At 39.5% G+C, this 23,652-nt stretch overlaps 1 protein-coding gene across 3 annotated transcripts in view; it reads right to left on the reverse strand.

The window, feature by feature from the left end:
* The window catches only part of arsk (arylsulfatase family, member K), a 45,031-nt gene that overhangs the window by 9,492 nt on the left and 11,887 nt on the right, over positions 1–23,652 (reverse strand). Inside the window, exons 3-7 of one of the 3 annotated variants that reach the window (XM_043709547.2) lie at positions 16,125–16,284; positions 13,178–13,460; positions 7,580–7,751; positions 2,047–2,157; positions 8–229 (exon numbers count right to left, since the gene is read on the reverse strand). In XM_043709547.2, the coding sequence (XP_043565482.2) occupies positions 8–229; positions 2,047–2,157; positions 7,580–7,751; positions 13,178–13,460; positions 16,125–16,284 (948 nt within the window). Of the gene's footprint in view, positions 1–7; positions 230–1,932; positions 2,158–7,579; positions 7,752–13,177; positions 13,461–16,124; positions 16,285–23,652 lie in introns of all 3 variants that reach the window. The other 2 variants (XM_043709538.2, XM_043709554.2) reach the window with 2 other exon arrangements.

The raw sequence follows: 23,652 nt of genomic DNA on the forward strand, positions 1-23,652 counted from the left end.
GACTTACCAAATAGCTGAGAAGGCACAGTAATTCCATCTGCATAGGCCACATATTTCCAGTGACCAGTTCTAATCATATAGGTGGAAGCATTTACATTGCAGCCATGAAACTCACTAAAAATCCAGTCAGGACGCAATTTTTTAACAGACACTTCCTCTTCAAATTCTTTCAACAATGGGAACAAAGAATAACCACTTATATTTCCAGGAACGGGGATTCCAGCAATATCTAAATGGAAAAGGAAATTATTGTTTTGATTGAGTTTGGAAGACAATAAACTGGTGCATAATTCTGTGCATAAATAATCATTTGAACTTAATTCATCAGTTAACAGTAATTTATTCAATATTTGGAGAAAATGAAAAATGCTATAGTTTCTGTCTTGTGATAGTAAATTAGTAAAGGGAACACTTTGTTTGAAGAACTCTGTTACAAACTGATAATAGGGAGTATCATAAATGTATAAATTTTACTTTGTTCTGAACCATGCTGTACTATTGAAAATAAAAACAATGTAATCTGCTTCTCTTGACCAAAGACGCTTGAAATTAAAACATAGCTAATTAGGAAAATGCCACCATTGCCAATGGTGCCTCTCCTTTAATTTAAGAACAGAAAATAATTCCGAAACAACATTTTTTAATGTTTGGGTAGGCTTATTGGCCTCAAGTAGAGGATGTCATTGCTGGGGAATTAAAAACTCAAATATTAGCAACAGGTACTCCCAGGGCAGGTACTGCATGTAATGTCGATCTCCTCCTATTCCTCTCAAAACTGGGTTTTCCAGGCACTGTCTCATACGGCATTTAATAGATGAATTGCTCATGTACCAAACTGAATAACTATCAAAAAAGATAATTAATATACAGCATTATACTACTCATACCCAAAAAGCTGACAATTTTAACAGCTGTGATGAGTGAAGATAAATGTTTATTTGCATTCTGTACCTTAAGCGGTGGGAAAGTTCTTCATTTGTACAGTGTAAGATAAAAAAAAAACATGGAAACCTCAAAACACAAAATACAAGAATTAACAGGGACGCTTGCTTTAGCCAGAAAGTTGAATCATTCCATCAAACTGACCCTACCCAAAGTGTCAAGATAACAGCAAGCAAAAGATATATGGAACATTTGATTTTCAAACCTTAATTCTTTGATAGGATACAATGTGCATAAAATGACACTTCCTGAACTTCTACACTGAATTTTAAAAGGCAAACGTGGAAAACAACATACAAAGTTCCCTATCAATACTAATACTTGACACTGTTTCTTTTATGGAGAAAGTGAGGACTGCAGATGCTGGAGATCAGAGCTGAAAAATGTGTTGCTGGAAAAGCGCAGCAGGTCAGGCAGCATCCAAGGAGCAGGAGAATTGACGTTTTGGGCATAAGAAGGGCTTATGCCCGAAATGTCGATTCTCCTGCTCCTTGGATGCTGCCTGACCTGCTGCGCTTTTCCAGCAACACACTGTTTCTTTTATACCAAGTCAATTCCAAATAAATGCCAGAACATTTATGCAGAGGAACCTCGATTATCCAGCATTCGATTATCCGGACAAGTTTGCAGGGTCCCCATGCTTGGCTAAACTGTGTTATCTGACATTCAATTAACCAAACAAAATATTCCCAGCCGTGTAGTTTAGACAATCGAGATTCCTCTGTATATGTATGATCACTGCATCCTTGATTCCTAATCTAAAGCCAAAGTATGGAGAGGGTCAAGATTAGAGTTGGTTTGAGATCACTCAAATTCAGATCCTTTGAGATTTCCTTCAAAAAAAAACTTATATCCTCTCAATTTAAGGCAAATCAAAATGAAGATTTCAGCACGAAGATTGGAGGCTAATTAACATTCACCAAACATGGACATCAAGAAGAAAAATGATATCATCTTTACTTCTCTCATGTACTTATATGTTTTGCTCACCAAGAAGAGTTGGATAAATATCCACAAGAGATACCAAATTTGAAATCTGTTGTCCTCCAGAGATACCTGGCCCAATCATCAATAAAGGAACATGTGAACTTCCCTCATACATACTCATTTTATAGAACTGACGATGCTCCATTGCCAGTTCACCATGATCAGAAGTAAAAATTACGTAAGTGTTGTTTTCGAGCCCTGCGTCATGAAGGGCTGTTAAAATTTCTCCTGTGGAAATAGAACAGTATACTTTAGCAACTTCATGATATACAAACAAGACTTTACCTTAGCTAAAGTCTTATACTTTCGCAAGCTAATTTTGCTCTCTTCCCAGCTTAGGTATTTTAAAGTGTGTTCTGGTTGTTCGAGATCAATCATCCCAGTCCAGATCATCCCTGTCGGATTTCCTCAGAGTGGTGTCTTGGACTGACCACTGATAACTGCTTCAACGACATTCCCTTTATTATAAAAAGTCAGAAGGCAGAACGTGTCCTGGAGGTTGCAGCACTTGGTACCACCTCAAACTGCTTAAATATCTGAGGCATCTATACTGACATATTTCATCATGTACATCATTCAGGCTTGGACTTATGATTGACAGTTAGCAGATGGACTAAATAATGTCCACTTCCAACAAGATATCATCTGATTGCCCCTTGGCCTTCAATGACATTGCCACCACTAAATTTTCTACTATCAACATTGTGAAGGAGAAGGGAGAAATTTATTGGGACCAGGTATATAAATACTATGGATAGAAAAGAATGTAAGAGGTTAGGATTCTCTGATAAGTAACTTACTCTCTAAATCCATAAAGCCTAACCACCATCTACAAGGTGAAATTTAGGAATGTTATAGAATTTCTCTCAATTCCACTATGAATGCAGCTCCAACAACATTCAAGAGGATTGACAGCACCTTGCCTGCCTGAAAGGCATCCTGTCAACCATGTTAAACATTCACTCCATCTACTAATAGTACGCATTTATAATATCATGCGCCATCTACAAAGTACACTGCAGCAACTAATGAAGGCATCTTTGACAGCGCCTTGTAAACATGAAATCTCTTTGACCTCGAAGGACAAGGGTTGATAGTTCACCATTTGTATGCTCCTCTCCAAGAAACACAACATCCTAATGTGGAACTTTGTGAATTCGCCTTTATTCAATCAGCTTCCCTGAAATGGAACTCCCTCCTCAAATGCACTGAAGATGCACTGTACTGCTGCTGAGAACGACTGTAGTCAACCAGAGGTGGAAAATAAATGGTGGCCTTGCAGTTACAGTCCATAAGTGAATTTTTAAAAAAGATATTCTCCTCCCCAGTCCTCCAGACAAAATTCATAAATCCTGTACAGTAGAATAACTGAAATCTGGTATAAGATTACTTACTTTAGATTACTTACTTACAGTGTGGAAACAGGCCCTTCGGCCCATCAAGTCCACACTGACCTGCCAAAGCACAACCCACCCAGACCCATTCCCCTATATTTACCCCTTCACCTAACTCTACGGGCAATTTAGCACTGCCAATTCATTTAACCTGCACATTTTTGGACTGTGGGAGGAAACCGGAGCACCCGGAGGAAACCCACGCAGACACGGGGAGAATGTGCAAACTCCACACAGAAAGTCGCCTGAGGCGGGAATTGAACCCGGGTCTCTGGCGCTGTGAGGCAGCAGTGCTAACCACTGTGCCACCGTGCTGCCCATGTGCCACCATGCCGCCCATATGACGGCCTTTTCGCAATGTTCCCTTCTATTTGATGCTCTGGAATAGCACATTCGCCAAGCAGGTTTAAGTTTTGGCTTGCTCCAAAAGATCTCTATGTTGGACATGAGGCACCATGTCGATCATTCCTGATGAAGGGCTCCTGCCCGAAACGTCGATTTTCCTGCTCCTCAGATGCTGCCTGACCTGTTGTGCTTTTCCAGCACGACTCTAATCTTGACCATGTTGAATCATGCTCTATGGACACCAGACACACGCATGCCATGTCCATGCACACTGGCATCTAACATATGTCAGCGTCTGTGAACTTTCAATCAATTTATAGAATGCTATTGAATTAGAATGAGGTTTATTGTCATGTGTACTCATGTTACAAAAAAAAACAGGAGAACAGTGTAAAGTATACAATGTTGCCAACATACGGCGCCATCTTAAGTACAAAACAGAAAAAATAAAGAAATAAGTTTTACAATGTATATCTATAATGCAGTGTAAGTTTGAAAAATAAGAAATAAAATTTAAAAGATAGACATTATGGTCTGTATAAAAGAGCTTCCACGTGATCTGACTGGGTTCCACCAGATCCCAACCAGTATTACACTTCAATGATGCAGGCTGGACTGGATCAGGCTGTATCATTGAACTTTCCACTCAATGTCATTGCTCTCACTCACTGAAGCCTACCCAGATACTCATGAGCTTTGCCTTTCATGTTTGGCCCTCTCAGTCAGAAACGCCAGATTCATATTCCTACTAGCTTGTTGTGCCATTTGGCGCAGACACAGTTTGTGTTAAGTTTGCACATTCTTCCCGTGCCTGTGTGGGTTTTCTCCTGATGTTCTGGTTTCCTCCCACAGTCCAGGATCCTGACTTTGGATTGTACTGCTGTCCCTTCACTGTCCTTGAATTAATATTCTGGAACCCCCTTCCTGACAGCACTATGGATGTATCTGTAGCTCAAGTACAAAGTTCAAAACAGCTGCTCACTAGCACCTTCTCATGGGCAATGAGGGATAGTCAATAAAATACTGGACCAGCCAGTAACACTGCCATCCCATGAACAAATAAACACAACACGTCTTAGAATAATGCTTACCAATTAAAACTACTCTATTATAATTATTTTTATTTATATATGAATATCCTGAAACAAAAACAAGATACTGAAGCAGAACAACAATGAAATAATGGAAGAAGTGCACAGGATGACATTTTTAAGTCATGTACTTCTTCATCTGGTGACATCATGTACTGCAGTAAGAGTGTCCCTGCATCCCCACCCAAAGCCAAAGTGTCTGGGTCATGTTCCATTCCATGGTTTGATGGTCACAAAAGGTACACTCATAGTGTGACCAAACATGGAGAATATCAATCCTAGTAGCATACACCAATGGCACGTGGAAAGAGCAATGTAATGGAAAGAAAATTGGACCTTATACCACCACCAATCTTAGCTTCAACTTATAACGAGCATGCAAAATGTACGTTAACACAGCAACCTGAATAGGGGTCAGTTGGCACAGCAGCCACACGGATCAGTTCATAATTGTCAGCTATTACTGTTGTTTGCTTAGCAGTTGCAGCCCTTTGGTCTTCAACAAGGTTTCTTAATATAGAATGTAGTAAGTTTTTAAATTCTTCTAACAGAGTAATCACTGAGCCATGATACTTGGTTTCAATTTCTCATTCTCATAATTTATTTGTCTTGCTATTTTTTTCCAAGTAACAAGGAATGTCTCCATACCCTTTCCCTCAAAATTTGGTCGGGTGTGTACAAATTTAAAAAATTTTCTCACTGAACTTTAGATTATGACTAGGGGTAGTCTGCATCAGAGACTATATTAGCATTTGAGGTCTATTTTTAAACTACAGCATCTTAAGTTTATATGCATGTTCTCAGTAGAGGGGTGTGGTATTGCAAGGTCAACTGGTATTGTTCATTTGTCTGGAGGTAACTCACTGGCAGCAGCCCAGGATGGCTAGTGCTCCAGGAAGGCTTAGAGGTCTCTCTTCCACTATCTGCCTAAATGTAGCACTTGTCCCAACCCCATCCTGAGTCTTATTGCTGCTTTGAAGCTGAGAGGTATTTAAGTTGCCCTTCTTTCCTAGGAATGTACTTAGTTGCACTCACCCTCTGTCCATTCTGACTAAATTGGAAAACTCAATGTTTTCCAACAGTTTGGGCTTCTGGCTTCCATTTGAATACAATGGTGGGATTCAGAAGTCTGCGGGGGAAAAAAGTCATAAGACCATAAGACATAGGAGCGGAAGTAAGGCCATTCGGCCCATCGAGTCCACTCCGCATAAGTAGCTGGTCCATGTAAAGGTAGCAGTTTTCTTCCCAAAAGACATGGAGAAAAATCCATCTGGTTCACGAGTGACAAAATATTTCTTACATCAATTCAGTGACAAAATGTTGAAATCAAAATAAGCTTTTAATTTAAAACTTTACACTGAAGAGAAAATATGCTATACCAGTGGGTTCTGCTATAATGCATGTTTCTTCAACACAAATTGGCTTTAATGCATTGAAGAATTTAGACCATTATTTGTCGGGTGCAAACTTTTCCTACCTGCTTTGTCTATATCGTGATTCTGGCTCCATTAGTTTAAATGGTGCAGGTATTGCGCACTTTTCGAATAATGCAAGATGGTATAAAAATGGAACTATCCTACTATATTAGAACCAACTGTAATTCTATTTAAAAGGAGTGAGGTTTCATCTATATTGTGATCTGCCTGTAAGTCTGCCATATGCAATTAATTTTGCTTTAACCTCATTTCAATAGCACTGATGAATCTTGAATTGTGTACTGTTCAAGGCTTATACAAGTACACTCATAATTGCTATGGCAACATGTACTGTGCTTCCAGATGTTTAAAACCAGGATGCAGGGATTTAATTGTCATTTCATATGCGCTCTCCAACAGTGACATATTTAAGTTCTGATGCTGACATTGCAAAAAGCTGAGGTGATATGGTTACTGTTTGTTTGCATCAAGGTGACAGTCACGACATTTTGTGTCCTCATTAGTCATTAGCAATTATGGGGAGACAATTGCTAATGAATTGTTGTCACATGCATGGAAAATCCAAATCCAAGTTTAAAATAGCCAGCTAGCACTACTGCGGTTAGGCGGTAGTGTGGGGGTTTAAAAAAAAGAAAAAAAAACAGAAAAAAAAACAGGAATGTCAGAGGTTCTGTTCACTAAAGAAAAAAATAAAATAGCCAGCTATCCCATCCTCTTCAAGAACTGTGGCAGAATATTCTAAACTTGCATCGATGAGGGTAGCTCGCAACAATACTCTTGAAGCTCACTATTATGCATGAGAAAACAGCACAATTAATTGGTATTTTAACCACTATCTTCAACATTCACTCCCTCCACCACTATCACACACTAGAAGCAGTATGCACTTTCCCTCTACATGATGCACTTGCCAAGGCTCATTTAATAGCACCTTCCATGAACTCCAAACAACAGAGATTTAAATCTGAGTTCAATTAACCTTGTTGTCTGCCAAACGAGAATGGGAGTGATATAGGAAATGTATATTCACACAGCCATGTGTGTAAGGAGTGACACACAGAAATGACAAACAGAAAATTGATATCAGATTATGAAATCACGGCATCAATAAATGAATTCCACAATTAATTTTGGTATGAGCCTGCAACATAAGTACAATAATGAATAGGTCTAGAGAGTGGTGCTGGAAAAGCACAGCAGGACAGGCAGCATCCAAGGAGCAGAATTTGCCCAAAACGTCGATTCTCCTGCTGTGCTTTTCCAGCACCACACTCTCTACTCTAATCTCCAGCCTCTACAGTCCTCAACTGTGCTGAGTCAATACCCGCTACTACCAAAACTTCACGCTGTCAATACCATCTTTCAAAGTCAGTGAATCACTTACCAAGCATCAAATCTGTTTCGGCACACATTGCATAGTAAAATGATCTGATGCCCAGGATGTCTTGATTTGTGAAATTGCCAGTACAGTTCTTTGTGTATGAGGAATAAAAATCTACAGGATGCATTTCAGAAAAAGCAAGCCATTTTGGAATCCTGATTGAGTGATATTTCACCTGCAATTAAAAGAATGAAAAGAAGACTAAACTATAAACTCAGAAATGGATGAAATTAAGAATGAATGTTGTGGCTGAATAACATACAAATTTTCTTCAGTTTAACTCTAGTAAAGGTAATGATATAGCTCAATCTCTATCTTATGACGTAAATAGAGAAACATACTTAAATACTTTACTGTAACTGTAAAATAGCAAATGAATTTTCAATGGCTTAAATATTAATTCTTACAATGGACTAACTAAAAGAGTAAAAGAACTAAAAGGACATGTTTTTATATATAATATTGGCAAAGCATTTGTCAGAAAAGTATGACCAGTTCCTATTGACACCACGTTTTAGTGACTAACAAATTGAACAATATGTGGAGAGGATAAAACATGTCCATGAATTATGCGTCACCGCTGCTGCTTGACAAATTGGACAGTGTTGTTGTTACCCTAGCAAAAATGGGTCCACATCATCAACCCTTCCATGCATTCCAGGAAGTGGCTGGATTATCAGAGTAAATGGCTAGATTATCACAGTAAATTGAAATTAAACAGATAAATTTCTTAAAATTAAAGATGTCAGGGATGTGGACAGACAGCTAGTACGACAGTTTAATAGAGGATCATATGTGATCATGTTGAATAGTCGAGTGGAAACAATATGCCAAAAAGTCTACTCCTGGTCCTATTTTCACCGCAGAAGAATAGTCTGTTAATTTCATGGTAAAAGGACTCATTACAAAATAGAACATTACAGCGCAGTACAGGCCCTTTGGCCCTCGATGTTGTGCCGACCATTGGAACCAATCTAAAGTCTATTTATCCTACACTATTTCATTTTCATCCAAAGACCATTTAAATGCCCTTAAAGATGGTGAGTTTACTACTGTTGCAGGCAGGGCTTTCCATGCCTCTATTACTCTCTAAGAAACTATTTCTGACACCTGTCCTATATCTGTCACCCCTAAATTTAAAGCTATGTCCCCTTGTGCTAGCCATCACCGCCTGAGGAAAAAGGCTCTCCCTGTCCACCCTACCTAACCCTCCGATTATCTTGTTTATCTCAATTGGTCACCTCTCAACCTTCTTCTTTCTAACAAAGACAGCCTCAAGTCCCTCAACCTTTCCTCATACGACCTTCCCTCATAAGACTTTCCCTCCATACTGGGCAACATCCTAGTAAATCGCCTCTGAGCCCTTTCCAAATCTTCCACATCCTTTGATTTGTAATCCCAAAATGTCACTCAAACCTGGACAGCCATAAAAGGAAGAATTGCAACAAAGAAGTTTGTTAATGTAGAAGAAAATTACTGCAGATGATGGAATCTGTACTGAAAACAAAAAATGCTGCAGAGCACAGTGGGTCAGACAGCATCCATGGATGGAAAGCAAGCTAACATTTCAAATCTAGATGATTCTTTATCAGAGCTAATGTGAAGTGGGGAGGGGGCACCATTTATACAATAGTTGGGGGTCGGGGGGATGGGGGGAGGGAGTGGAGTGCTGTGGAGAAAGGATGGTGAAAGTTCGTATTAAGTGTTTGGAATGTGAAAGTGGCAGAACTATGGTGTATCTAACTACCAGACTAGAAAGAGCAGTCAGTCCCACTGGTGTGGGGTGGGATGGGGAGGGCAGAGAGGACATAGTAACAGACAATATAACAAATAAAGTTAAAACAAAAGGAAAGGAATGGGAGCAGGAAAGGAATGGGAGTACGGTCACAGTTTGAAGGTGCTGAACTCAATATTAAGTCCAGAAGGCTGTAAAGTGCCTTATCTGAAAATAAGAAGTTGTTCCTCCAGTTTGCACTGTGATTCACTGGAGCATTGCAGTGTGCCGAGGACGGACATGTGGACATGTGAGCAGGATGCTGTGCTAAAACAACCAGCTACGGGAAGGTCTGGGTCCTGCTTGTGCACAGACAGTAGATTTTCTGCAAAGTGGTCACCCAAAGTGTTTGGTTTCTCCAATATAGAGGAGGCCACATTGGGTGCAGCAAATACAATACACGAGATTGGAGGAGATACAGGTGAAATGTTGCTTCATTTGGAAAGACCTTTTAGGCCCTGGGATGGTGAGCATGGAGGAGATGAAGGGTCAGATGTTGCACCTTCTGCGGTTACATTGGAAGGTGCCGTGGGAAACTGGCAGCTGGTAGTGGTCGAGGCATGGACTATTGTGTCCCAGAGGGAATGATTCCTGCAAAATGCAGACAGGCAGAGTAAGGGGAAGATGTGTTTGATGGTGGCGCTCTGCTGAAGTTGTCTGAAATGGTGGAGAGTGATCCTTTGAACGCGAAAGATGGTGGAATGAAAAGTGAGGACAAGGTGGACCCGATTACACTGTTGTGAGTCTTGGGAAGGGGCAAAGGCGGAAGCATGGGTAATAGTTTTGATGCGGTTCAGGGTCCTGTCAACTACAGTGGACGGGAAACTCCAGTTATTGAAGAAGGAAGCTACGTCAGCAATGCTGTTTTGGAAGGTGGCATCATCCAAACAGATACAGTGTAGGTGAAGGAATTCGGAGAATGGGTTGGAATCTGGATGTGGGATTTTCAGAGCTGTAGTGAAAGTTAGGGTATGGGAGTCAGTGGCTTTGTAAGCATGACAATGGACGGTTTATTGCCCAAAATAGAGAGATGAGGTCAAAGAAAGGAAGCGAAGTGTCTGAGAAGGATGATGTGAAAGTTTTGGAGGGATGGAAATTTGAGGTCCAGGCAGAGCATGAAGCACCAAACTAGTCGTTGATGTACAGGTATGCCTTGATATCTGAAAGTAGAGCATTCCTATGAAACCTTTCATAAGCCGAAATGTTGTAAAGCAAAGAAGCATTAATTCATATGGGAAAAATTTCATCTTTTCTCATAAAAACAAAAATCCTCTCGGATTCCTTTCGATTAGCAAAATCAGGTACTAATATAGCTCTTTCCTAAAGCGAACCTTTCGAAAAGCGGGGGATACCTGTACCAAAAAAAATAGTTGTGGGAGGTGGCCAGTGTAGGACCGGAACAAAGATTGCTCCACATAACCCATAAAAAGGCAGGCATAACTGGGACCCATGCAGGTGTCCATAGTTACTCCTTTGAGGTGGCAGAAGTGAGGTGAATTAAAGGAGGAATTGCTCAATAAAAGAATGAGTTCAGCCAAGTGGAGGAGAGTGGTGGTGGATGGGGATTGTTGAGGCCTCTGGTCAAGGAAGAAGCCAAAAGCTTGTTTGTTAAGTTGCTTTTAAAAAGTAAACCTTACATTTTCTTTCTTAGTTTTTCTCTCTTAATACAAACACTATTTCCTTTTCCATTTCTTTTGCTGTATCTAATTTAATTCATCTTACTTCTATTATCCCTCATATTTTTGTTTATTTTTCTGTACCTAAGTTTCAGTATGAAGGAGATACACTTTTGGACCTGTTCTGTGTTTAGTTCCCAGAAACCCCAATTACTTCACCATGCTATTATCAATTTGGATTTCAGTAACTTATGGCACAAAAATATGAGAACTAAAGAGCAAAGGACAAAAAGAAAATCAAAGTCTGGCCACATGATGCAACAAGCTAGCCTGCTCCAGCTAATTCTGGGCGATCGTTAAAAAGTCTAATTAGATTTAGTTTGGAGATTGAGTATTTGGAGAAGATTTTTGAGTATTTGGAGAAGAGTAAAAAGAAATTAAAAATCTGGCTTTACATTATTTATTTCACGAATGAATGAGTTTAGGAGATTTTTAATGGGAAAATGTTTCTTATGCAGGCAACATTTCAAAAAAAAAATTTGGAGAAGTCTCAGTTGAGAGAGATAACAGCAGTGAGCGGCAGGGAAAAAGAAAAGTACCACTTTTAATGACCACTGCTTTAATAGCCAATCATGCAGTTTTTGAACTGTAAACATGATTGCAATGTCGGAAACATGGCCTTCCATTTATGTTCAGCAAGGTCTAATGATGAGAAAATCTGTTTCTGATATGTTGATTGAAGGATAAATAATGACCAGAACAACCTTGAAAACTCTCTTGCTCTTCTTCAAAACGGTGTATGGGTTTAGTTTTTACATTCACCTGAACAGGCAGATGGGACCTTAATTTAATATGGCATTTGAAAGTTGGCACTTTTAACATTGGTAGCTCTCCCTTTATATTGTACTGGAGTGTCAGCCTTGATTTTTGCGCTCTAGCCTTGGTCGGGCCTTGTGAGATTCAAAGGTATCAGCTGAATTACTAAAGTCAACTCTATCAGAAGTTGGGAGAAATACAATCATATTTTTGCTACAAATTCTCATCCTCACCTACTTCTGATGCACCCCAGCAGAACTGGTAGTTGCATATATTATATAGTTGAGGAGAAAGTGAGGTCTGCAGATGCTGGAGATCAAAGCTGAAACTTTATTGCTGGAACAGCACAGCAGGTCAGGCAGCATCTAGGGAACAGAAGATTCGACGTATGTGCCCGAAACGTCGAATCTTCTGTTCCCTAGATGCTGCCTGACCTGCTGTGCTGTTCCAGCAATAAAGTTTCAGCTATATTATATAGTTGAACTCAATAGTAGCTAACCTTCAGATGAGAGTAAGTTCATTTTAACAATTGCTTGATTAAATTAATGAATAAAAAATAGGAAGTGTAGGTAACATTCTTCCTAACTTTTTACTGGAGCATGAGGCCCTTTAAATTCTTTGAGGGTAACTTCAAGCATGGAGAAAGTGAGGACTGCAGATGCTGATTCCTGAAGAAGGGCTCATGCCCGAAACGTCGATTCTCCCGCTCCTTGGATGCTGCCTGGCCTGCTGCGCTTTTCCAGCAACACATTTTCGGCTAACTTCAAGCATGCTCAACTTGGAATTTGGCTTGTTGAGTAGCCTACAGAAAACATTGACGTGTAAGGCAATCCATGTGAGTGCTGTTCCTCCTCAGGGTTACCCTACTTAAGAAAATCGACCCTTATTTCTTTTTTGTTCAATGACTTGTAGTGTTGCACCATTGTTGTTGGATGAAAAGGTTTACGTTTGGTCAACTTTATTCAAGGCTCTAACTTAATAACAGTCAAACCCTTATCGTACAGTACATATTCAAGATTCACCAACTCAAAATACAACAAAGTCAATTTACAACAATCCTAACTATTTGCTTCCATAACCTTCCACTCCGTAACAGCTGAGAGAAAAGCTTTTCTTTCACGTTATCTTGCCACTTGCATACCCTTAAAAAAGTGCCCATGTCAGCCAAATGAAAATTTTATTTCTCTCATGGCTAATATGAGTTTACGAACAAGATGCATGTCATCTGGAAGCTTCTACAGAAAAGAGAAAAGGGAGTGGTTCCACTGTCTGGTTTCTCATATTGCTCTTAAATAACCAAACACTAACAGTTCGATACATTTTGTTTGGTTTAAAAATGGGAACTAAATATATCTTAATATAGCAGAATCAGTAATTCAGTTTTGCAAAATATACCTTTTTAAGCCAGTAGGGAGATGTTTTAAATGTGGAACCTCCACATGCCTCTCCCATACTTGGCGTTGGATACGGATGAGGCAAATTCAGACCCAAACTCAGAACAAATGGTTGATCCAGCTGTGTTGCTTTGTATCGGATCCATTTTGTAGCTTCATCTACATTCTGCCAATCATGATCCATGACTCTCACAGTTGATTCATTGCCAGTCAGAACAGTTGTTGGTCTACCTTCCTGGCGAAGCAAAAACTTGACGTCCCTTGTCCAGGCTTCTACGCGGTTACTGAAGTCAATGAGAATTATTGTGCAAAACAAAATTATTAATTTAACACAAACAATAACCAAATATCTGTTCACTCTTAAATCAGTTTTAGATTTTGATTGCTAGCGTTAAGAGTTTTGATTTTTGAGTGTTAAAAGGAGTGGTCACAGAGAAAATAAATGAATTAGCTGTTGGGGTAAAGACAAAGGACAAGAAAAGCAGTTTAGACTAATAACTATCACTCAAAAAAATGGCAGAATCCATTATCAAATGGCATGCAATTATCATTGACATTCAATTGTATTACCATTACTGAATTCACCATTATCAACATCCTGGGGGTTATTGACCAGAAACTCAACTGGACGCACCACATAAACACAGTTGCTACCAGAGCAGTTCAGGGACTAGGAATATGGCAGCATGTAACTCACCTCCTGACTCTCTAAAGCCTGTCTACCATCTACAAGACACAAGTCAGGAGTGTGATGGAATATTCCCCCCCACTGCCTGGAGGAATGCAGCCCCAACAACATTCAAGAAGCTTGACACCATCAAGGACAAAGCAGCATGTTTGATAAGTACTAGATCCACATGCATCCACTCCCTCCACCAGTGACGCTCAGTACCAGCAGTGTGTACTATTACCAGGATGCAGAAATTCACCAAAAATCCTCAGACAGCACCTTCCAAATCCACAACCACTCCCATCTAGAAAGACAAGGGCAGCAAATATGTGGCAATGCCACCACCTGCAAGTTCCTCTCCAAGCCACTCACCATTCTGACTTGGAAATATATCGTCATTCCTTCACTGTCGCTGGTTCAAAATCCTGGAATTCCTTCCCTATTGGCATTGTGGGTGAACTGACAGCAGGTGGACTGTAGCAATTCAAGAAGGCAATTCACCACCACCTGCTCAAGGGCAACTAGGGATAAGCAATAAATGCTAGCCAGCCAGCAAAGCCCACATTCCACAACATGAATAAATTTAAAAAAATAGTAGCAGGACATTTAGAAAATCAAAATACTAATCAGGCAGTTGCTTAATCAATGGCAAAAAAACCCAGAAGTTACTGGAGAAACTTAGCAGGTGTAACAGCATTTGTGGACAGAAAGCAAGGTTAACATTTGATTCCAGTGATCCTCCTCATCAATGACCTTGCCTCCATCATAAGGTCAGACTGTAAGACTATGAAATTAGGAGGTTTTTCAGCCCCTTGAGCTTGTTATGCCATTCAATTGGATCATGACTCATCCAACACTCCCCATGTATACTTTCCTGCCCTTTTCCCATAACCCTTGATCCCCCTACTGATCAACAATCTATCTCATCCTTAAACATACACAATGACTCTAAACACACAGCTCCCTTTGGCAAGGAGTTCCAAAGACTCTCACCTTTAGAATAAATTCCTATTCATCTCAGTCTTAACTTGACACCTCTTAATTCAAAATCTGTGCCCAAGACTCTTCCATGAGGGAAAATATCCTGCCACCACTTTGCCTATCAAGTCCCTTAAAAAACCTTTCTGTTTTAATGAGATCACTTCTCATTCCAATGAGTATAGTCCTAAACTGTTTAACGTGTCAGAATTGGAGGCATGGGTTGATAATTGCACAATGATCAGCACTATTTACGATTCTTCAGACACTGAAGCAGGTCAGCTCCATGTGCAATAAGACATGGACAACATGCATGCTTAGGCTGATAAGTGACAAGTAATATTTGCACCACAGATAGTCTCAAAAAGAGAATCTACTGATCACTCCTTGACATACAATGGCACCACCATCACTGTAATATCTGGCAATAAACATCCTGGGGTTACCCCGACCAGAAATTGAATCGGATTAGCCATATTAAACACTGTAGCTAGAACAGCAGCTCAGAAACTTGCAATTCAGGCATGGGTAACTCAACTTTCATCTCCAAAATGTCTGTTCACTATCTACAAGGCAGAAGTCAGTGGCATGACAAGAATACTCTCTCATGTCCATATGGTGAATCTGCACAACACTTAAAGTTCAACATCATCTCGGAAAAATCAAAGCACAACTGATTGGCAACAAATTAATCTGTGATGCACAGTAGCAGCAATGTGTACCAGCGACAAGATACACTACAGCAACTCACAAAGACTCCTTGACAGCATCTTCTGAACTTATGACATCTACTTAAGAGAAGAGGGATAGAGCATAGGAACATCAGCACCTATAAGATCCCCTACAAGCCATGCACCACTGAAGTTCTGGAAATCCCTTTCTGACAGCACAGCCAGTATACCTACACCCCAAGATCTGCAGCTCAAGAGCATTCACTGCTACTGTCTCAAGGGCAATTTGAGATAGACAATAAATGTTAGATTAGCCAGCAATGCCCACATCTAATGGACAAGTTTTTAAAAAGCACATTCTAGGAAGGGTGACTTTACACGTATATAGATTTAACAAAGTTGAATTGTGGTACATGTTCCAGATGCATTTTACACCTTACATACTCTGTTGCCATATGAATGGAATGATCAAATTATGTATTATTCATAGCTAATGGGAGGTACAACCGGCTGCAATTTAAAGACTTTGTTACTTTTTTTAAAAAAAAAGAAAACCTTGATTCTAAATAGAAGGAAAGCTAACAGAAATTCTCACCAAAAAAGACAAATTTTAAAAAAAAGTATCCTACCTTACAGAGTGGTGTCCAGAAGTATAATCAGTTTTACCATAGACTTTTGTGTAATAACCATATTTCTGCAGGATTTTCATCCAAGTGGGGTAATCATGGTTCAGGCACTTGTAATTATTCCAGGATTCCGTTAAATGAACAAACCGGCCACTCCACAAGGCTTAATAATTAGAAAAACATTGGCTCTAATCATAAATCTTATTAAATTGATGATAATTAAAAGCTATAAATCAATGAAGAAAGCAATTGGTGCAGGCTTAGCAAACATAGGAACATAAATATACACAGAAAAAGCTGGAGAAACTCAGCAAGAGTTGTTTCTCTCTCCACAGAATCTGCCAGAGATGCTGTCAAACCTGCTGAGCTTCTCCAGCATTCTGTTTGTTCTAGAATTGATGTGGAAGCGCCACTGTTGGACTGGGGGGACAAAATCATACATCACCAGGTTATAGTGCAACAGGTTTGTTTGAAATCACAACCTTTCAGAGATTTCAAATCAACCTACTGGACTATAACTTGGTATCTTGTGATTTTTGACTTTGTTGTAGAATTTGGCAGACAACTGGTTTAGCTATTGCCCACCAGGTCTGAGTGGACTACTTCCAAAAACAAAACTATTTGGTCCTACTCCTATCTGCTGAAACTTCCTGGAATGCAAAGGCAACCCAACATTTTTTCTCATCTTTCTAAAATCTTCTTTTTCCTGAACCCTCCACCCTCACCACCACATGGATTGGCTTGTTATTAATATAAATACCACCCCATCAAGTGCCTCTGTCATCTAATCTCCTTTCCTTTAGCTCGGATGACTAAATTATCTTCATGATTCTCCTTGCCCTGACCATGCACTCACACATTTCTCTCCCATTCCTCCTCTAGGCCATTCTGAGCTCATTTTGTTTATGAGACCAACCTCCTATTCCCACTGAACTGCTGGCACCCAAATTCTGTTCTTGGTTCCTAAGTTAGCTGTAATTGTAAATGGTCTTCTCTTTTCAGGCATTGCCCCTTACATGTTTAAAACTACTGTCATCACTTCTTTTCACACAAGAAACCAACGCTTCATGCCTCTATCCTTCAAAACTACTGTCCCACCTTCAACTTTTCTTTCCTTTTCAAAATCCTTCAATGTATTGTCGCCTCCAAAATATATCCCTGTTTTCATGAAGTCACTCTCTTCAATCAGATCTTGGTCCCTATCATTATTGAAACGGCTCAATTTTTCAAATAGCACTTGCTAATAAACAAGACAAGGAGGTTAATTGAATTTTTTCCCTCTTTTACTATCTGTAAACAGGGACGTTTTAAAATTTTGCCTATTCTTTCACCTTTTGCAAAACCCTTTCCATATGCTCTGTTTATAAAGTCCATTTTTATTTTAATATGATATGAAACAAACTGCCTGTAGGATTTGAAACAGAAATGTTAAAACCATAAGATGTAGGAGCAGAAGTGGGCCATTCAGCCCTTTGAGAAGCTGCACTATTCAGTTAGATCATAGCTGTTCTGATAATTCTCAATTCCACTTTTCTTTCTTAACTCCTTGACCTTGATTCCCTTGATGCTTAGAAACCTGCCTATCTCAGACTTAATGATGCAGCCTCAACAGCCCTCTGCGGTTAACAATTCTACAGACTCCCCACCTTCCAAAAGAAAAATCCTCATCTCTGTCTTAAACTGGGTTGGAAGAGTCCAGAACTAGAGGGCACAGGTTTAAGATGAGAGGGGAAAGATTTAAAATGGACTTAAGAGGCAATGTTTTCATGCAAAGGATGGTGTGTGTATGGAATGAACTGCCAGAGGAAGTGGTGGAGGCTGATACAATCACAATATTTAAAAGGCATCTGGATGGGTACATGAATAGGAAGGAAGGGCTTGGGGGGTTATGGGACAAGTGCTGGCAAATGGGACTAGATTAATTTGATATCTGGTCGGTACGGACAAGTTGGACTGAAGGGTTTGTTTCCATGCTGTGTATCTCTATGACTCCTTATTCGGAGATTACGGACTCTGGCCCTAGACTCTCTCGGAAAGGGAAACAACCTCTCTGCATTTACTGCATCAAGCTTCCTCAAAATCTTAAATGTTTCAAAAAGGTTACCATGTATCCTTCTAAACTCCAAGGAGTACTGGTCCAACCTACTCAGTGTCTCCTCATAAGAAAGTCCTTCCATACTAAAGATTAACCAACTGAAACATCTCTGGACTGTGCCAATGAGAGTATATATTTTCTTAGATAAAAGGCCCAAATCTGTTCACAGTATTCCAGCTTTGGTCTGACCAGTGACTTGTATAGCTTTTGCAAGACAGCCCCAGCATTTTTCTTTATTCCCTTTGAAATAAAAAAAGACAACATTTCATTTGCCTTCCATATTTGCTAACATCATATTTTCCCACATTATATTTCTATCTGCCAAGTTTTTGCCCATCATCAATCTGTCTATATCCCACTGAAAACTCCTCATGTCATCTGCTCTACTTACCTTCCCCTCCATTTATGTGTTATTCACTAATTCGGCAATAGTACATTTATGTCATCTATGTCATTAATATTTGACAACGAATGTGAGCCTAGTTGTGGTATTTTAGTCACAGCTTGCCTTTCCTAAAATAACCCCTGTATCACAACTCTATTAGATAGCTAATCTTCTGTCCTTGCAAATATATTACTCCAAGACCACAGACTCTTAAATATTCTGATGTGCAGCACCTAATCAAATGCCTTTTGGAAATCCTATTATATTACATCAGCTGATTCCTCTTTATCTCCCCAACTTGTTATCTCCTCAAAAGAACTGTAAAAAAAAAAATAGGTGTAATTATCCCTTCATGAATCCACACTGATTCTCTTAAATTTTCATATTCGTTTCTAAATGCTCGCTTATATCCTTTCTAATAGCATCTAACACTTGGCCAAAGACACGTTCAGTTAATTAGGTACCTTCCTTTTTGAATAGGGGCACTGCATTGGCAGTCTTCCAGACTACTGGGACTGATCCAGAGTCTAAGGATTCTTGGACAATTACTACCAGTGCATTCACCATCTCTGCAGCTACTTTCAGTAATATCTGACGATCCAACACAATATGGGGACATATTGACCTTTAGCCGCATTAGTTACCAGAGTACATTTTTCTCTCGTGATAGTTATTGTACTTAGTTCCTTCCTGGTACCCTTTAGCCTTCCCACTTATTTGGTGTATTCGGAATGTAATTAATATCCTCTATCAATGCAAAGTATTTGTTCACCTCATGTCATTCCCTGGTTCTCCAATGTTATTTCTCCACCTTCATGCTCTAAGGGGATTATGTTCATTATTGCCTTCCTCTTCATTTTTATATACTGAAAGCAGTTCTTATTGACTTATTTTTTGTGTTACTTGATAGTTTGCCTTCAGTTTATTTTCGTTTTATTTTGAGTGACCTTTTGTTGATTTTTAAAACTTTCCAAATTCTTTGATTTACCACTAGTCTTTGCCAGATTGTGTGTTTTTTCTTTCAACCTGATACTGTCCTTAACTTCCCTGCTTATCCACAATCGAGTATCTTTTTCATAGGATCCTTGTTCCTCAGTGGGATAGATTTTTCATTTTTTGAAAACATCTATCATTTTTTCTGCTAAAATACTTGCCTAGTATACTTCAGCCACCTCTGTGGTCATTTTCCATGTAATTACCCTTTAGGTTTATCACAAGTTTTTCCAACCCCATGTATCTCACGCTCAAATCGAATGCTAGAATATCAATGCCATGCTCACCATTTCCTAGGGGATCTTTTCTTCAGAGATCATGTATTAAACTTGTCTCAAATGCAACATAACTTGATCCCTGGCAGGATCCAAAACATATTATTCTGGGAAACTCTCTCAAAAAACTATGAATTCTTTCTTGTGATCACTTCTGCCAATTTGATCTTCCCAATCTGCAAGAACTTCAAAGTCATCTTAAATTAGGGTGCTGCCTTTTTCTTTTTTTACATGCCCTCGTTATCTTCTGATTTATTCTTTATCTTAAAGAACAGCTTTCCTATCTGGCAGGATTGACAGCATTCAGCTCCTGAGCACAGGGCTCAGCCACTCATGGCTCATGCGACAGTTTTTGCCACATCCACATGGCTTCATTGTTGTCCTTCCAGCTCAGCAATTTTTTTTTTTGGTTTGGTTTCCCTGTGGCATCTTCCTGATGTCCTCTTTCTGTTCATGGGAAGCAGTATCGGAAGTTGATCCAAGACATTGTCAGTCAACTCAGAGTCAGGACCTATCAGTTGATGTCCAGCGTCAGAGATGGTGTGGGACCCGTGCAGCATGACAGTCACCTGCTTGCAGGCAGCAGACACAGAAGTGATGGTGCCGGTGGCAGAAAAGGAGCACATTGCCAGGACCTAGGGTGATGTCAGATGGTGGCAACTGGAGGAGCAGAGAGGATGAAGGCTGTGGGGAGGGAAGGACCTTGGTGAGGGCTCTTCTGGAAGTTCCAGTCGCTGTTTACAAGAAGGATATTATTAAACTGGAAAGAGTTCAGAAAAGGTTGACCAGGATATTGCTGGGAATGAAGGATTTGAGATATAAAATTAGACTGGAAGGGCTGAGACTTTTTTCACTGAAACGTAGGAGGTTGAGGGGTGACCTATTGAAGTTAATAAAATCCTGAGGGGCATAGATAAGGTGAATGACATGGGTATTTTCCTTAGGGTGGCAATGTTCTAAACGAAGGGGCATATTTTTAAGATGAGAGGAGGAAGATTTAAAAAGGACAAGAGGGGGCAACTTTTTTTTAAATAGAGTGGTTCATGTGCAGAATAAACTGCCAGAAAAGTGTTGGTTGCAGGTACAGTTACAATCATTAAAACACATTTGGATAAGGACATGAATAGGAAAGGTTTGGGTCAAGTGCAGGCAAATGGGACTAGTTTAGTTTAGGAACATGGTTGGCATCGACTGGTAGGGCTGATAGGCTGTATGACTCTATGAACTTTTGAAGCTGTTTCACTTTTAGTAATGTCAATTTAATGTTGATGTATTCAGTATTTTACTAGTTGTACAATTTATTCAGTAATTTATTTGTAATCCAAGATGACGTCAGAACATGGTGACATTATCCTCTTTTCACTGTACCTAGGAACAAGTGACAATATTAAATAAATCTAATTCTAAATCTAACAGCTAGTCTGAAGTCTATAAACTATTTCCACCAGTGCCTTCTTCCCTTTATGATTTCTTACCTCCCTCATGTGGATTCTGTATCACCCAATCTATTTCTTGCCAATGTACTCATTCCATCTCATAATAACAAAGTCACCCCACACCCCTTCCCTTCTGTTGTCCTTTTGGAGCATTACATACTCATTTAGTTCCCAGTTTCAATTTCCTTTAAACCATAACTCTACGTGGATACAAAATTGTACCCACTAACCTGTATTTGTGTAGTTAATTTGTTTATTTTGTTCCATGCACATCCATGTAAACAGCCATTAATTTTGCCCTTGGGCCAATTTACTCCTTTTGTCCATAGCTTTTGCTTTTTTAAAAGATGCTTGTATACACTGCACCTCCTGAGTAATTCTGGAAATTGCTGTCAAAATATTGGCCCTGCAATGCTGCCATATCCTTTTGTTTTGCAAGCCTACATTCCTCTCCACGCCTCTGTTATGAAGGTGTAGAGGTGTACTGTACCTTTAAGAGAGGTGAAAAGCTAGCAAGGACTGACAAAATACCGAGCATCCTGAACAAGGTAACAATGTAACAACTTGGTCGAAAAAAAATAGCAGCAGCTGGCTGGCCAATGAACAAAAACAAATTCAAATTTGGCCAGTTTAAATTATGCCCCAAGATACCAAAATCCAATCAAATTTGAATTTATTATTTTGATAACATTAAAACTAATGAAACAATTTGATGTTTTGGGGTATAAAACCGGACATTTTGAACAGTTGGGGGTAGAACTGCCAAAGAACAACAACTATAGACTGCTAGCTGAAGAGCTCTCTGAAACATACTTGTCAGTAGGAAGTTTGCACAGCACAGCATCGAGGCCAACCTGGAGAGAATCTACAGAGGAAAATCTACAAAGGAGAGTCATCAAAGCTGACTGGTTTTAAAACGTGATAATATTTTTTAATAAGTCTTAATTGGGATTTTTTAACCGGACTAGTATTATAGAGTGGGAGGTAAAAGATAGATTTAAGAGAAGGGAGTTGTAAATAGTTGTTGGTTTTAATATCCTCTGTTGGACTTAAAGAATAAAGTTGCTATTTCTTTTACTTTAAATAGAGACCTCTGGGTTAGTTCTTTGCCCATTGAATTTTAACAGATTACAGCACATGATGAATCTTTTCTGTGTTGCTGGTTTAAATTAGCAGAGGGGTTTACCCCATGTTGTAAATCCTCCCACAATTCCTGAACTCTCCGTACAATTAGTTTAAAGCTCTCTCTACAGCTCCAGTTATTAGATTCGCCGGGATACTGGTCCTAGCATGGTTCAAATAAAACTGTCTGACTGGTACAGCTCCCCTCCTCTGTAGTACTGATGACAGTGCCCCATGAGTTGAAACCCACTGCAATCTTTAAGCTACACATTTAACTGCTTGATATTATTTACCTTATGTTAATTTTCCAGTGGCTCACGTGTAATCCTGAGATTATTACCATGGAGGATCTGCACTTTAGTTTACTCCTAACTGTTCAAAATCTCTCAATGGAATCTACTTTCCAGTTCTAACAATGCCATTAGATGCAATATGGATGGCATTGACTGGATCTCTCTTCTCCCACTCCAAGTCCCTTTCCAGCCCTAATCCCAAGGAAATATCCTTAACCTTGGCTTCAGGCAGCTAACACACCCTTCAATACTCATGCTCATGGGATTTAATTGTCAAAACATGCACAACCATACAATGAGGAAAGAAAAGTTGTAGATCTCAGATTTGGACATTAATTCATGCACTTTTTGTCTAAGTTCAGAAAATCTGTGTCCAGTGAAGAATATCTTTCATAGTAACTCATACTATGCAGGTGCCTGGTGTTTTAGACTTAGGTTTGAAGTTGAAGATGATGCAAGACAATATCGGTTACAAACCTGATGAAAGAAAGATGTTTTTCAGAAATTAGACTTCGCAAGGGTCATTTCTGAAGAACAGTCATACGAGACTCAAAACATTAACTCTATTTCTATCTGTGCAGAAGCTATCAGACTTGCTGATTTTCTCCAACATTTTTGAGTTTGTTTCAAAGAGGTTGAGACAGGAGGCAGGCATACATCCCTGTATTCCATGAGATCTAACCTTGCTAACCAGTAAACATGGGGGACCTTGTTGAACGCCTTACTGAAGTCCTTATAGATCACATCCACAGCTCTGCCCTCATCAATCCTCTGTTACTTTTTAAAAAAAACTCAATCAAGTTTGTGAGACATGATTTCCCACACACAAAGCCATGCTGACTATCCCTAATCAGTCCTTGCCTTTCCAATATATGTAAATCCTGTCTTTCAGGATTCCCTCCAACAACATGCCCACCAGTGACGTCAGGCTC

The sequence above is a fragment of the Chiloscyllium plagiosum genome, unplaced genomic scaffold, assembly GCF_037043375.1.
Source record: "Chiloscyllium plagiosum isolate Xiang-an unplaced genomic scaffold, Cpla_swu_hap1 HiC_scaffold_2, whole genome shotgun sequence".
Lineage (NCBI taxonomy): Eukaryota > Metazoa > Chordata > Chondrichthyes > Orectolobiformes > Hemiscylliidae > Chiloscyllium > Chiloscyllium plagiosum.